General features: G+C 29.5%; 2 protein-coding genes across 9 annotated transcripts in view; one reads left to right on the plus strand and one right to left on the minus strand.

The window, feature by feature from the left end:
• Positions 1 to 13002, plus strand: part of LOC107449418 (uncharacterized) — a 314197-nt gene that overhangs the window by 194461 nt on the left and 106734 nt on the right. The gene's annotated exons all lie outside the window — the stretch shown is intronic.
• Positions 1 to 13002, minus strand: part of LOC107446576 (golgin subfamily A member 4) — a 97905-nt gene that overhangs the window by 39953 nt on the left and 44950 nt on the right. For all 7 annotated transcript variants that reach the window (XM_071186741.1, XM_071186740.1, XM_071186742.1 and 4 more), the window contains 7 exons: positions 11851 to 12036; positions 9791 to 9997; positions 8053 to 8346; positions 6644 to 6844; positions 5121 to 5228; positions 4052 to 4210; positions 2145 to 2318 (listed from right to left, as the gene is read on the minus strand). In XM_071186741.1, coding sequence (XP_071042842.1) covers positions 2145 to 2318; positions 4052 to 4210; positions 5121 to 5228; positions 6644 to 6844; positions 8053 to 8346; positions 9791 to 9997; positions 11851 to 12036 — 1329 coding nt within the window. The remainder of the gene's footprint in view (positions 1 to 2144; positions 2319 to 4051; positions 4211 to 5120; positions 5229 to 6643; positions 6845 to 8052; positions 8347 to 9790; positions 9998 to 11850; positions 12037 to 13002) is intronic.

The raw sequence follows: 13002 nt of genomic DNA on the forward strand, positions 1-13002 counted from the left end.
TAGCAAGATCCACAAATGGCAAATTGCAGTTATGTAAAGCATTTCTGTCAAATCTTATGATAGACAAGTAGGACATTCAGTTAGAAGAAAAATGCATGCTTCAACTGAAGGTAGCCAAGTTCAGATATTTAAAATCAAAATACAGCTTCAATTCCAATATATGTTTAACAACAGCATACTGTGAATGTTTTACTTCAGGCTGTGATTACATTTTTATATGATTTTTAATGAATTATAATATGAGTTAGTTTACATCAGTTGATTTTACCATGCAACGCTCTTGATAAATCACCCATTTCTAAATTTAAAAAAAAATCAATTACTCCAAGTCTGGGTGAACTGCATAACTTGTTACTTTTGCTACTCCAGTACCAAAGGAAAACTAAAGCGTGAAGATATGGCATTCTAGATAGAGCTGCAAACCGTAATTACAAACCATCTGTTAATTGCAAACTTGAAGCCAGAAGAGAGAGAGAGAGATAGGCACAGTCAGAAGCTTCCTACAGGAAATCACTTTTATAGTCTTGCACATGCAACATGCAATAAAAGGCTGAAGCCACCAGTACCTGATAAACAGTCAGGCTACCTAATTCTTCAAATAAGATCTCCACTTGTGCCTTTTCATAATTCAGATCCCTTTCTGAAGTACGAAGGGATGCATTGAGTTTTGTAACTGTATCTCTCAGCACGGACATTTCAGCATTTTTTTCTTTTAATTGCTCTTCCCAGAAAACCAGCTTACGATTTAATCTTAAATTTGCCATTTCTAGTGCTTGGATAGAATTGTGAGTGCTTTCTGAATTGCAAGGTGATAGCTTGTTGTTTACCTGAACATAAGAGTATGCATAAAAAATTTAATGCGAGGTGTGTTCAAAAAACTAGATGAATGGTCTCATGAAATAAAGGAAACACTTTTGCTAGTATTGGGGAAAAATTAAGGGTCGCCAGCAGCCACTAAATATTTAAAATGACGATTAAAAAATTGTCTACCAATCGGCTCTTTTCATATCAAAAATACACTCTATAAGAGCAATTTGTTATATTATTTTTTAAATAAATAATGGAATTATGAATATTTTATAACATTCTAAAAAATTATTTTAATTTAAATTTGTTTCGATCAATTTCTCTTTATTTCATAAATGAACATAATTACATTTAACCATGTTTTAAGAAATGTTTCAAAAGAAACACGTTACATTAATAAAATTAACAGTTTTACTTTAAAAATTCTTAATTTTTGAAAAAGTGGCTACCCATTTTAACTAGTAGCCACTGTTAAAAATGTTGCAATTGGTCAGTAGCAAAATTTTGTCTTATTTTTAACTAGCATTCAAGGTAATCAGTAGGCAAAACAAGCTTTTGAAATAAATTTTTCTACAGTCAGAATATGTCAGTATAGGTTTTTGCAGTATCAGCACAGTTATCATATTAGACATATTTCTTGATGTTTCTAAACCTTTAAACTACTCATAAACTCGCTTATTATTCTCTACTTTCGTAAAGTGAATTTTAACAAACATTTTACGTGCATCTAAAACCATTTTTCCTAGTAAATTAAAAAAAGTTTAACTTAAAATTCATGCTCTGCTCTGGTGTACAGTAACATGTTTTCTCACACTGATTGCACACTAAATTGGTCACAGCACACAGTTTCCCATATCTCATTGTAACTGTGTGAGCCTATCATTATTTTTCTACTATGGAACCATTCATAAGTTTTTCAAATCCACTTTGTTAAAAAAAATGGGAATAGCCAAGCAGATAAACTAGACACTTCTGAAATCTAAAATGTTTATCAATACAACAAAATTGACTTCAATGCTAGAAAAAATTGTAAAAGCATTAAATTAAAATAACTTTAAAATTCAAGTTTGCAGCTGCTTTATTTTTTATAAGTAAAATATTCACAATAAGCTGAAAATTTAACTAGATTATAATCAATCACAATGCTTAGTATATAATAAAATATTTAGATTGATATATTTATAATTTTGCTGCAATATTCAAGTTTCAACTGCAATAATGCTAAAAATTGTTTACAACCTAAAAAGTTAAAATAGTTAGTTTAAAATATTCTAAAACTCAAAATTAGTAACAATAATTTTTAAAGATTACATTAAAAAAAGTAAACATTGACTTACATTTTCTTGGGACAAGGTGGCGATTTGTTCGAAAAGAACTTCTACCTGATCTTTTTCAGAGTCTAATTCTTTTTTAGAATTTTCAATCAATTCCTTTAAATCAGCATTTTCTTTCTGCAAATTTTCAATGAGTCCATTTTTGCTTATCATTTCTTTTTCAATATCTGGCAATACCTATAAAAATTTATTTATAAAAGTATGACATTGAAATATAGATTAGAGAAGGATTTAATTACTTAATTAAAAAAAAAAAACTATTTAATGTTTGCAAATAAATCGATCTAATGCTTTAAAATTTTTTTTAAAAGCATCTTTTTTCAGTTGCAATAATTTTTCAAAATATTTTTACAATGTAAATTTTGTATAATATTGACATTTTTTCTTTAAACAATTCTCGAATCAGCTAGCATATTTGCTAATAACAGAAATCAAAATATACCGAAATAGTAATAATTTACAAAACTAAATTTAAGGTCCCACTTATAAACTTAAGTGACTCAAACAAATAAATAAACAAATTGACATAATAAAGGTAGTTGTGTTATATTTAACACAACAGATCAACAAGCAATAACATAACAAATAATCATTTCATTCCTTTCTTCAAGAGAAAATGTTTCTTGTTAGGCATGTATGGCCAGGAAAGGGGGAAAAGCACGAAATTTTGTCCATCAAGGCAGTCCTTGTTCTTCTTTCTTGTAAATTTTCTACAGGAATAGTTTTCCACTTCAATTAGACCAAATATTTCTCCTGAACTGCCGGATTTCCCCTCAAACATCATTCGTCTGATCAAATGTATTCTGCACTGTTGGTTTTCAGTGTCGCTTTTCTTCAAACATTTCCCCAAGATTTAAAACCATACATAAGCCATTATATTTGTGAGTAACATTTGACGCTTCCTTTGGACTGCCAAGCTATTTTAGTTTGTTAATCTCTGTTCTGAAATAAAAAACTACCGAAAGTTCCAATTCTTTCCACCCTACTTTTGATTTCTTAAGCATATCAAATTACGAGTCCAAATTGATGTCTACATCAATTCAGTTCAGCAAAAAGACATTTGAATTCTGAAATTAGCATGCTCAACTCCACGTCGGAGCATGTCTTCTTTTCCGAAAAACTTACAAAGCAGCTTTATCAAACAGAAAGAGAGAGACATAGTTAAATCTCTTAAAAATCTAGATTAGGCAACATTGACCTATTACAAGCTACTGAGTATCTTGCGTAAATTATTTAACAGGTAGATAAAGAGTTGAGTAGTAACTTTGTCTCACAAGTGTGGTTTGTTACAACTATCAATAAACGAGCCTAGATTTGGGTGATTTGATAGGATTATCGATCATATTTCCAACAATAGTGTAGTAACAAAAAACTATGAAAATCTGTAGCAATAACTGATAAAAATGCAATCGTAAATCCATGTGGGATTGCGGGTGAATTGTTAATAATTATGTGCGAAATGCATGATTCAAAGTTTGCCAAACGAAATAATATGGTATTAAAATATCAAAAACTTAAAAATCAAGTAAAAATCTGCCTTAATAACTACTAAAAAAAAGATCGTCAAATGATGTGGATTCACTGTAGAATTGCCACTGATCGAGAAATAATTACTAATTAAAATGCGTGATTCGGAATTTTCGGTATGTTATAATAGCACTTTAAATATGGAGATTTTAAAAACCATGTGGAAATCTGCAACAAAAGCTGCAAAAATAGCGCAACCAAATGTGGATTTATTTGTTGTTGATTGTAACTGATGTTCGTTTACCTTAAAAATCTATTTTCCGGATAATAGATTAAGTCCCAACAATTCTAAATACGGAACTTTCCACTGTATCTGACTTTAAATAGGAGGTATTCTGAAAAGTGTACTAGATTTGAAAAATAAATTAAATACGTTTACATACAGATAAAGAGTTTGTTTGGTTTTGGAGTTCTTCAACTTGATCTTGTAGCCTTTTAACCAAATCAGAATTTTTCTTGAGTTCCTCATCTTTCTCAAGCACAAGATATTTAAAGCAAGATAAATCACTTTCAATTTGCTTCTTGCTTTTGTCAATCTCTTCCTAAAATGCAATGAAAATATTTAATGAAAAATATAAAAACAATGTCATCAAACATATAATGATATCTTAACTCAAAACCAAGTAATCTAGAACCATAGTAAGTCATTTTTATACAGTTATTATTAATATTTAAAATATGTATAGATTGTGTCTCTGTTTAACAAATTCTAACCTCTTCACAGCAGTTTAACAATTTATTTTGTTGCAACAAGTGGTTTGTACTGTCATGTTGCAAAAACTATTAGATAGAAACATTTTGATATGAAAATTAAATGAAACTAAATGTCAAATTACTGAAATTATGACAAAAATTAAGGGCAAGTATGTCTTACTTTCAAAAAATAATCTTAGTCTTTTTTTTTCAAATTTAAAATAGTTTTAGATCTGAGTTAACAAAAAAATAATTAGCTGAAATTATAGTTTAAGAAAAGAAGTTTACAGAAAATGAGAAGTTTACAAACAGAAAGCTTTAAAATAATTTCTGTTCTTCTCTTTTGGAATAAAAAAAGGCCTAACATACTGCTTTATTTAGGGGCTCAGTAATAATTTTTAGGGACAATAAATATAGAGGGATTTTAAAATTCTCCATTACAATTGTTCCAATGATTGTGAAGTACTATCTGAGTTTGGCAATATGCCTATCTTTTCTCTAAAGTGCAGCTTAGAGGTCTGAAGCAATCTGCAATGTCATTCAATTTTTTAAAATAAAGTATGTGAAAAAATAAAATATATATGTGGGCACTAATGAATAATTAAGATTTTTGTAATTAACTTTGGACAGGGGAACAAAGTTTAATACAAAGGATTGAAGTTTGTTTTGAAAATTAAATAAAAATTTTAGTCATCAAAGATACATTTTTTAAAAAAAAAAAGTTTACGTGTTATGTTATAAAGTTAAATTTTTATTTACCTTTTCATTGATTGTAGTTTGCATAGTTTTCTGCAATGAGGCAAGTGTATAATTGCCCTTAGCTACTTCCTCGTTTAGCGCCCGGATTTCATCAGATCTTTCATCAAGCTAAAAACATAACAGCATAAAAAAAAAATCAGATAACAAAAAGCTTCAAATTCTTTTTGGTCGAGTAACTTAATTACACTTAACTATTAGCAATTTTATATCATAAAACATTAAACAGTAATTGAATAAAATAGTGAAATTTTCCAAAACAACAATATTACTGTTGTTTTGGCAGAACACAGCTTCCAATCACTGCTTGGAGCTATGGTGGCTCAGGGAATACATCACTCACATCATAATGAAGTGACCCAGGTTCTATTCCCAGCGATAGCTAATCAATACAAATTCCGCTTTCAACTGGCACTGACCATAAATATTGCACAAGTCAGACTGATTATGAATTAGAATCTCTTTGCTGTCAGGCTAACCATGGAAGGTTTTTGTGGTTTACAGCTTCATATAGCACAGATGTGGGTTAGTTCTAGTAAAAAAAGTCCTCCACAAAATTAAGTCAATTTAATATTTTATCGTTCGTTTCAATTTCAAAACAAAGAAAGAAACAACTGCAAACTTAACAAAAATGCTAGCATTAAAAACCCTATGGATAATACTTTGAATGCTGAAACCCTGACATTACACATTTGGATTAATTTTAAATTGACACCATATTAGTGGATATACATTAGGCAATGACCTTTTACTTTAAGAAAACATCAGGGTAGAGAAACATTTCAACTGTTATCTTGAGCGTTAAATTTACATAAAAAACATCAAAGCTGGGAAATACGAGGCTAGTGAATGGCAGCCAATGGCTCTTATTCTTAAAAAAAATAATAAGTATAAGGAATAGAGGTCAAGAGTATTAGACTATGGCCAATTACCTTAAAAAACAAACAAACATGAGTGGCGATAAAATAAGACAAGTGTAATGAGCCTCATATACAGAGTAATGGGCCTTAACTGTTTCAAAAAAAATATCAATGTAGGGAATACAGGGCAAGTATATCTCCAGAAATAGCTATCAGCTTTAAAAGAAAAGTGTAATAAATATATATGTATACCCTCTTAGGGAAAGGGTATACTGGGTAAAAGCTTTTAATTAAAAAAAATAAATCCTCTTATGGAATACTGAGAGATTATATATTGGGCAACGGTCGTTAATCTTTATAAAAATCCGGATATTTAATATTAAGCAAGTATATATGGAGCAATCTATCACTCCATTGAAAAAAATGATTTTTATTATTCCTCACAATTAATAATGAAATATTTATTGAAGATATTTCTGAGGTACCTAAGGTATTCCTGCTCAATTTAGACACATTAACAGCTTTGTCAACTGCTGCTTTAGGTAAGCAGTACAGTTCAAATACTTACAGCAGTAACACATAAATAATTAACTGGGGATAATGCATCTTCCTGAAAATTATTTTGCATTTTAACAGAACATTTAAAAAATAAAATATTGTAAATACCAGAGATGTCATTTGGTCAATTTTTTCTAATGCAGAATGATATGCTTCTTTGAGCTCTTCCAGCTGTTTGCTCAAAGCATGAGATTTAAGTGGTGTGATAGGTCTGTGTTTTTGTTCCTCAATGTGAGATTTTAAAATGGATACTTGCATCATTTGATCAGATAGCTTTTCTTGGAGAGTACCGTTTTCTAGCTCACATTCCTGAAAAATAAATTATTCTATAAAATCAAGTAAAGGTAATACTAATAGGTAATAATTAGTGACAAGAGCCCCACTCTTTGAGTTCAACCCTCCGGCAACTGGATAACTGTAAATAGTACTCTTTTCAAAATAAAGTCATAAAAATCTGCAAAATATGCCTCCCCCAAAACCATTAGTTTAGACATTTTATAAAACATACAATTTAGTTTAAATATGTTTTAGTTAAATCCATTTTAATAACCCTTGAAACTCAAGAAACTATGAATTATTTGCTCCAAATATAATATCCAAGTGCATACTTCTAAATTTTAGTGATCGATAACAGTTAGTCCTTTATTTTATAATGAACTCATAAAATGTATAAAAGTCAAAGAAAAAGTGAAGAAATTTCATAAATTTCTTAACAATATAGGTAGATAGCAGGGCTTTATGTAATATGGATTACAGCTGGATTATAATGTAGAGACATAAAATATTGTGTCATAAAAAGCTAAAAAAAAAATTAAGTAAATAAAAGAAACATAAGTAAGATATCAAATAAAAATTAATAAATAAAAGATTGAATCCCTCACTGCTTTACTTCACTGATTTTATTATAAAATAATCAGTACCTTCATAGCTGTCTGCTTTCTTGGTTCCTCGTGAAAACTTTATTTTTCAGTTTAAATTTAAACATTTACGATTTGATATTTTATTCTTCTTAATTTAATAAGATTAATAATGCATTTGAAGCTTTTTCTCCAAGTCAAATAAAAAAGCCACAGTGCTTTAAAATTAAAGCAATTAAACTATTTATGCGATCTCGTTTAGAATTATCTGAACTTTAAATCAGACTAACAAGAAATACTAGAAAAAATTATTAAACTTTCTTAAAAACTGCCAATTTGGCTAAATAGTTCATCTAAATAAAAATTATTAGAATCTTTGAGAGATTCTTAATTTCTGCATCTTTTATAGCACTGCAGCAATTTTTCAGGCATCAAAAATTTCGTATTATTTCCTCTTCATGTGATTATGGATTTCCTTCAGGCATACATTTTGCACCATTTTTTTAAAATTAGCATAGAGGAGGTTAACTAAAAATGGACTAAATTTAACCTAACAGTCACAAAGAACCCCACTATGTTTATAAAAACAATATATTATTTGCTAAAAGACATTATTTCATATGAAAACAGAAGCCTAAATAGGAAAAAAAATTATCTCACTTCATGAGCATGTAGAAGTTTTTTGAGTTTTGTTTCCAATTCCTTGTTCCTTTTTATAAGTTCTTCATCAATGTGTGTCAACCGTCCGAACTTCTCCTCCAACCGTCTAACTTCCAACCAATGAATTGACCTGGGAGACATTTCCCAACCGTCTTCACAAGGAAGATGCATCGTCTCACTCTCATGAGAGCTTGTGGGGGAAGCATCAGAGCTCAAGATTGGACTGCCAGAGCTGAGGAAAGCTGTTTCTAATTGCTTCACTCTTTGTTCAACCTTAGCTTCCAAGAAATGAATCTAGAAAGAGAAAGATCAAACTTTACTCATAAAAATGAAAAGTTTATAACATTTTCTTCATTACAGAGTTGTACAGAGAAAAATTTAAACATTTGTCCTACTTAAAACAAAAAAAAATGGAGTGTAAAGGAAAATTTTAGGTGCCCGGAGGCTGAGTGGTAGCGATTCACGCTCCCGTGTCACAGGTCCTGGGTTCGATCCTCGGGCCGGGCAATGTTGACTCAGCCTTTCATCCCTTCAGTGGGTCGATAAAAGAGTACCAAGCATGCTTGGGAACTAAACACTGACGTGTTCGGCTGTCCACCTGACTGGAAATTTGCTCCTGCACCCCAGAAAACTGAGATGGGCACAGTAGACCTTGGCCAAGGGCGCCGGCAGAATAATATAAAAGGGGGTGCAACCCTCTAACAAACTACCCACCCCCAAAAAAATTAAAATATTCTGTTATTACATTTTGTTTTGTTATACATATACTCTCATCTGTTAATTTTTTTCAAGATACATTTCTTCATTGTTAACAAGATATTTAAAAATAAATACGAATTTCCTGTACTTGCAAATTTTGCCAGGAGAAACTGTATTGATGGTGCTGGCATAGCTACTGACTTTGAAACACAAGTAACTACAAACAGTAGTTTCGTATACTAACATGCTTGTACACGCTTAACATTAGTATTTATTATGTTGATGAAGTTTTACAGTTGTGAGAAGTCAGTTTGTGTTATACACCTTTGTTAAACTAAATAACTAATAGGAAATACAATATTATAATTATTTTATTAAATGAAATTTAAAAATATAGTTTAGATATCTGCCAAATTTGTGCATGCTCAGTGTGCATAAGAAAAGAATCAAAGATGACTCGAATTCATTGAAAAAGTTATAAACATATTTGGACAGCAAACAAGACGATTACAATTCTTGTTTGATTAAACCATTCTTTAATTGTTATGTATTAATAATTACTTAATTATTTGTTTTTGAATAAAAATATTTTTATTAAAATTTTTTTATAACAAAATCGTTTTTCTGTATCTCTTTAATTGATTAAAAAAAAAAAGCCAGGCCTCTATGGGCTGTCCCGCCACTGAGCGTAGTGGAAAATTTTAGGTGTTGATTCTGAGTCAAGAGGGTACATTTGTATGCCCTGAAGATTTAATAATTAATTAAAAAAAACATTTAGTTTTACTACTAAGTAGAATCAAAAACGTGCTTTTGTATAATATGTGGCAAAAATCGACACGGTAAAGAAAAAATCTCATTTTAGAAAAGGGAAAATTAAGCACTTTTTAAAAACTCCCAAAGTAAAAATTATCTTCAAGGGCTTTTAAAAAATGAAAATAAGCACATTTAAGAACTTTTTAAAAAAGCTATGCACCATGTTATATAAAAATTATGTAACCTAAATAGTATATATAATATAAATATGATAAAATTACAATACCTGTCCCCTCAATTCTTGCAATAATGTTCGATTCTGAGACATTTCTTCAATTTCCTGGCTTTGGAAAGCTAATTTATCTTTGAGGTTCTGAAAGTGTTCAGTAGACTCATCACCCGTAATGACATCTTTTGGTATAGTCAATTCATCATCCAAAAGGGAATTTCTTCTTTCATGAGCATTCACCGTTTCGGTCAAAGAGGATAACTTCTAAAAGTAAAAAAAAAAGTGCTTATCAAGCTTCTATTTGACATTACAATGATGAGGTAATAACTGAAAATAAAAATTCCTATAAATTGGCACAGAGATTAACATTATGAGTTCTATTAGCTCAGATTTTTTTCCCCATATAAATTTCCGAATTTTATTTACACAATCATTAGTTAGCCTTTAGTATTCTCTGATAATTTTAATAATTGTTTATTTAAAAGTTTGAACATTCTTTAGGATCTTCACAGGCATTCAAACTCCTAAAAACGTTAATACATATGAATCAAACAGGAATACTTTTATGTTTTTGTAAAAACCGCTGCATGTTATTTTTCATAGGAAATAAGCCTATGAGAAAAATCCTCTGATTTCAAATTGCAAAGCTAGAAAGTTGTACTGTTATAAAAAAAAAAAAATCTAGCATTAATGAAAAATTATTTACCTCTAATAAAATTTTTTAAGGTCTGTTTAGTAAGTTATAGATATATGCTAAATTAACATAGATATAAGTTGAAAATCTATTGGTTTGTTAAGAAAGTAATTTCAGTATGCAATAAATTGCAAAAGAATAATTCAGACAATGTGAGGCCTTATACATCTTTAGTAACACATATAAAATTAATGAAGCTTGGTCACAACTGCCATATAACCCTGACATAGCACCATTAGCTTATTATTTATTTTGAAGTTTAGAAAACTTTTAAAAGGTAAACATTTTAATAATAACAATGACCTCAAGTGGCATTTAGTTCAGTTTGTTTGTAGATAAGGATCATTAGTTTAATGAGCGTGGAATCATGAAGTTACCAAAACTATGGCAAAATATCATCAAACAGAATGGAGGTATTTCTTTTTTGAGTAAAAAAAGCTTTATTTTACACAAAATAGCCAAAATTTCTTTCTCACAAACCTAATATTTCATTTAAAAAATCAGCACAACTTGTAAGAAATATCCTCAGATCAGCTTTTATCGACATGCTTTACACATATGAATACTTCGTACTTTTAATTTTCATTATTGTTCTTATCTTGAACTTTTTTTTATTTAAAAAAATAAATTAAAGTAAACAATGTGTTTATTACACGACAAGATTTAAACAAAGCAATTTTTGACTCATTCTTTTAGAAATAGATTTTATTATATGAGAGGAGTTTAGAGTTGGAGCGCAATGTTTTAGGGTTTACATTCCAAGGTATTTATTATATTAAAGTCAAGTCAAAATTTGACTTTAAAAGCCAACTGAAAACAAAAGGCAAGAGATATGGGTAAGAAGCAATAGAAACTTGTTTAAAAGCACTACATGCTTATAAAACCTTTCGAGAAAATTTTAAGTCCAAACATTGTTATTTATGCATAAAAATCAAACAGAGGGTAAGTGAATATAGAACAAAAGTAAGTACATGAAAGTAAGTGAACAACAAGTAAGTGAATGTAGAACAAAAGAATATAAGTACAATAGAATATTCATATAACACACTTTTATACGCCACAATTCTATAGAAACCATATTAACTTTGCAGGCGTAAAAATTTAAAATTGCAGAAATTTCTGTAACTAAGCTAGACCTATTAACCTTTAATATTATTTGTTTAATTATTTGAAAAAATTGAATTTCAAATGCTAAGCAAACCAAAAGTAATGATTTTTTCTGTAAATAATAAATGCAACCATTTTTCAATCATGTGCACATCTGTGTGTTAAGTAATTGTATTTAAAGAAATGTAGTTGCCTTGTAATACTGTCTACATTACACAAAATTTCTGCAAAACGCAAGGTTAGTTTCAGGATTTGCGTTATAAAGATCTACTGGATATAAGTAAAGAAAATATCTCTATTTTAACCAGATATTTACCCGCTGTAATTCCATCTCCATTTTAGTTTTTATGTTAAGCTGCTTCTCAAGTTCTTCAATGACGTCTCGTAGATCACGGATTTTATCAACATGTTGACGCAATTCATTTTCTACAGCATCTTTTTTCTGCATCGTGCTCTTGTGGTCCTCTATTCTGGAGCGGAGAGATTGCTCCAGTGATTCAATCTAGAAAAAAAATTTATTTTCTTCTCATTTTCACACACAAACATGAATCTTAGCTAATATAATTTATGAAATATATTTTTAAATTTTTTACAAGCATGAAGTTACAAAAAAACAAAAAAAGAGCGTATAATAAATAAAAACTACGAAAAGAACACTGATGAAAGAAGAGTGAGAAGACTATTTTGCAATTAGTAAATTTATTAACTACAGCAAGTATGCACAACCTTTTTCTAAAAGCTGACCACAAAACTAAAAAATGACATGCAGGCAGCCTGAAAAGTAAAAATTCAAGGTGCATTTATGTCCTAATTGAAAATGTCAATTTGTAAAAAATGACACTTCTCAGAAAACACTGAGGTCATGGCCATAAATAAAATTCGAAAAATAATGGTGCAAGCTTGCACTAAAATAATAAGTAAATAAAAGAGCAAGGTGACCAGTAAGAAAATAAACTAATTTTCAAACACAGCAGTATTTTTTTCCGTGACTGAAAAATACTAGAGGGATAAATATTTCAGCGAATTCTAGAGTTTTCAAAATCATGTTTGTTGAGAATTCTAGGGTAACTAGATTCATTGATTTTATAAATCAACTCTCCTTTATTCAATTAATGCAGAGAAGTATAAGAGCTTTTCCTCAGAAATTTAAAATTAGGGTAAGGAATCCCAGCTGAGGGTAATAAAAGGAAATTTTATAAACTATGTCTGGTATTAAATAAGAGAAACATATAAAAGAGTGTGAGATTATTAGAGCACCTCAAGTGGTGTAGTCAAATCTTTCAACAAAAAATAAGCACCTTTTAAGTATTTTTCAAGCACTCAAAAAATATTTTTAAGCAATATATACATTAACAAAATGCCAAACAATTTTTAAAGACTTTACATGATCACTAGAGATTTTCCCCTTTTATTTTAGGGGGTGGAAAATGCAGGATTGGCTTTTTGCCGGTAAAAACTGGTTATAACC

This window comes from Parasteatoda tepidariorum, chromosome 10 (assembly GCF_043381705.1).
Source record: "Parasteatoda tepidariorum isolate YZ-2023 chromosome 10, CAS_Ptep_4.0, whole genome shotgun sequence".
In the NCBI taxonomy this organism is placed as follows: domain Eukaryota; kingdom Metazoa; phylum Arthropoda; class Arachnida; order Araneae; family Theridiidae; genus Parasteatoda; species Parasteatoda tepidariorum.